Here is a 3097-nt window from a genome sequence, read left to right as displayed (position 1 = left end):
TAAGGTGGGAGAATGCAGGTGGGAAGGGGTGTGCATGGCACAGGGGAAAAAAGGGGAGAAAAAAGAATGGGACAACTGTAATACTATAGTCAATAAAATATATTTAAAAATAGCATCAAATTGACAGGAGAGAAAACATTTTACAATTTTATGATTTTATAATGTTTCCAATATTACAAAACACCATACATCACATATGTTATTGTTTTGAAGCTTAAATCATGTATAACAGTGTTATTCTAAACACTAAACATTACATATAATGTCTAAAAAGTTTCATAAATGGACAATGCATTGATTTTACTCCCTGTTCACTCAGCACAATGGTGACCAAACACATCCCTCAGGCCATTGATAACCTCGTGACTCTGGACCCATATAAATGAATCTTGTCGTGAAGACAAATACTGAGGATGTTCAAGGATCATTTAATTTACCTTAATGAATAAAAATTCTGCTCCTACTATTGATGAAATTCAATCTGGAAATCCTGTTCTCATTTTTCATCAAAACCAAAGGACAGATGGTTGGGTAACATGAAGAAATAAAGTTATTAATGTACTCCAGTTGCCAATTCCTCTGATGTCCAAACTGTGAATAAGCAGTAAGAAAGCTGTTAGTCCAGTAAAAGAAAATGAAACAGCAAACCAGCATGAGGATGACGTGGGTGGCTGTGTGCTCAGGAGAGCTTCGTGAGGAGTGGACGCTACTGCGGACGAGCCGAGCTACTCTGTGGTGTCTGGAAAGGACAGTCACCATGTAGACGCTACTGCACGCCATTAGGGATAGAAAGAGCACATCCTGAATGAGCACTGTACTGAGAAATGTCACAGCCACCTGGTGATCATATGTACTGACCTTGCAAAAAGGACTGTAATACCCAGATGTAACATCAGTGGTATTCCTGTTGGCCACAGTTTTTAAGATAATCTCAGAATAGATGACCATGCTGATGACCCAGCACAAAAATATGGAGGGTTGAATGAGTGTAGAGATGTTGTTCTTCAGCCAGGCCCATTTAGGACCACTTATATCAATGGTCACCGCCTGGAATGTGCTCTGGAGGGAGGTTGTATACAGAGAAATACTCCGGGTAACTCTCTGAATGTAGAGAACTACTTTACACCCAGTGTCACCTATATCGGGCTTCATTCCAAAGGAACTAATTATACTTGGAACCCCTCTGAATAGGAGGGTCAGGGCGTTAGCCAAAGTTAAGTGGGCAAGGATCCCATCAGCAGGCTTCTTCTTGTGGGACAGAGAAAAGAAGGTGTGCATGTACAAAGCAAACAGCAAGGAGTTCCCCAGGAAACCAGTACCAGTCTGAATGGCGAGGAGGATCCCAAACAGGGTGTCTCTGGACATCACTGAGTGTCTGTCTCTCTTAGATCTTCCAGCCAAGGACAGCACATCCTGCAGACAAATCATTTGACTATGAATGTAAACATAAAAACAAGAATGAGAAGTAGTTTCAAGTTTCAGGGACATATAAATGTAAAGGGGATATAATAACAAGCCCTGTGGGGAAGGAAGTCATTTGTCAGAAACCTAATTTCAAATTCAGGTATGCAGAATGGATTAGGGTTTGCAAGAGAATTTAGACTTGAAGTGAATACACTTCAGCATAAAAATAGGAAAATGAGGAGAAAAAAAGAACAACAATTGTACTCCTGAAAATGTGGACAGTAGCAAACATCCTAGAGACAGCAGAAATACTGTCAATAGCAGGAAAAAGGACTGGTATATGCCACAGAAGCAGGAAAATAGGACAATGAAGAAAATGACATATGATTACTGGTAAGGAAAAGGATTACATGTGTATGTGAAAGAAATAAAACACTGTCGAGTATTTAAACTGGGCCCTGAAAACAAGTGAATACAAACCGAACAGAACGTCCAGCCAAGAGAGAGAAGCAAGGATGGCAGACAGAGCCTGCTGAGATGAGCACTTGTGTGGGGAAGGGCCCCGGAGGGCTGGTCACATGGGAGCCCGGGGTAGATCAGGGCACCAACACGTAATGGTTTTCAGTCTGCTGTCTTGTGTGTGTGAGTGAAATAATAGACTCAGGAAAAATGTCTCAGTTCTATGTTGGGAGTTTTTTTGAAATCAAGGTAAAGAAGAAAACTGAAAATAATGATGAACACAAGCAGAAGTGTAAGCAACACAAAAGAAAATTTTAAAAAATGGGAAATTAACTAGAAAAAAAGAAAAAAAAATGAGCAACAAATTCTTGAAGCTCATCTTTCAAAGCAGCCTGATTTTGCATAAGAGCGAATACCAAGAAGGAAGCTGACACAGAGGGACACACAGCTGTAACACTGGGTTCACATTGGGAATGGAGAGAACAAAACCAGGGGCACAGACTCTGGAAAACACTCACCATCCCCTTCCCTCCCCGAGCCTCCAGTCACAGCAGCATCCTCACCACAGCAGGTCTCCAGCAGGCAGCCCCATGCAGGGGGGTTGCTCTCAGCTGTGCTGCAGGGCAGCAGCAGGAATCCGGGTTATGAGGAGGGGCTGAGTGACTTCATCTCCCTCTGGACACCAGCCACTTTGTTATCCAAGCTGGAAATTGGCTTGTGGACAGTGACTCAGCCTGGCATGTCCACAGGAACCTAGCTGCTGTCCCCAGTGCAGTGTGTCCCCTGTTAGGTTATTAGGATCAGCAATTACCACTCTGCCATCTCCTCCTGAGCTGACACATGGCCTCTGGGTGGAACTAAGTGCTCAATTACTCCTCGGGGTCCCAGAGCAATGAAGGGAAGCTCATCAGAAGTTCATGCTCCCTCCCTGCTAACAGTGGTGATTTTCGGTGTGACACTGGCCACAGGGCAGCAGCCCTGAGCTGGGTGCTGACTGCCTGCTCAGGGCTGAGTTGCAAGTTTAAGAGATGTTCACACAAAACAAGTATCTTGCATTGTCTTCTTCTGTGACCAAAGCAGAGGTTTTATTTCGATTCCCAATACATAGTCAATGATGTCACTTCAACAACTTTAAACAACAGGAAAAATGACCATTTTGTTTAATTTAAGCTTCCATTTTGAAATAATTGTCCATTCACAGGAAAACATGAAGGTAATACAGAGATCCCCACTC

General features: G+C 42.8%; 1 protein-coding gene across 1 annotated transcript; it reads right to left on the bottom strand.

Moving 5' to 3' along the window:
- Positions 1 to 438: 438 nt before the first annotated feature.
- Positions 439 to 1395, bottom strand: LOC123826926 (vomeronasal type-1 receptor 3-like). The gene has a single exon (XM_045851148.1). It carries the CDS (start codon positions 1363 to 1365, stop codon positions 439 to 441), a length of 927 nt encoding a protein of 308 aa, XP_045707104.1. The 5' UTR covers positions 1366 to 1395.
- Between the last annotated feature and the right edge of the window lie 1702 nt (positions 1396 to 3097).

This window comes from Phyllostomus hastatus, unplaced genomic scaffold, assembly GCF_019186645.2.
Source record: "Phyllostomus hastatus isolate PE091 unplaced genomic scaffold, TTU_PhHast_1.1 phas_contig_86, whole genome shotgun sequence".
In the NCBI taxonomy this organism is placed as follows: Eukaryota; Metazoa; Chordata; class Mammalia; order Chiroptera; family Phyllostomidae; genus Phyllostomus; species Phyllostomus hastatus.
The sequence above is the reverse complement of the archived record's forward strand: the minus strand, read 5'-3'. Positions and strand labels throughout refer to the sequence as shown.

Coding starts and splice junctions, on each gene's coding strand:
- LOC123826926 (XM_045851148.1), bottom strand. CDS start 1,365: ATGTCCAGAGACACCCTGTTTGGGATCCTCCTCGCCATTCAGACTGGT.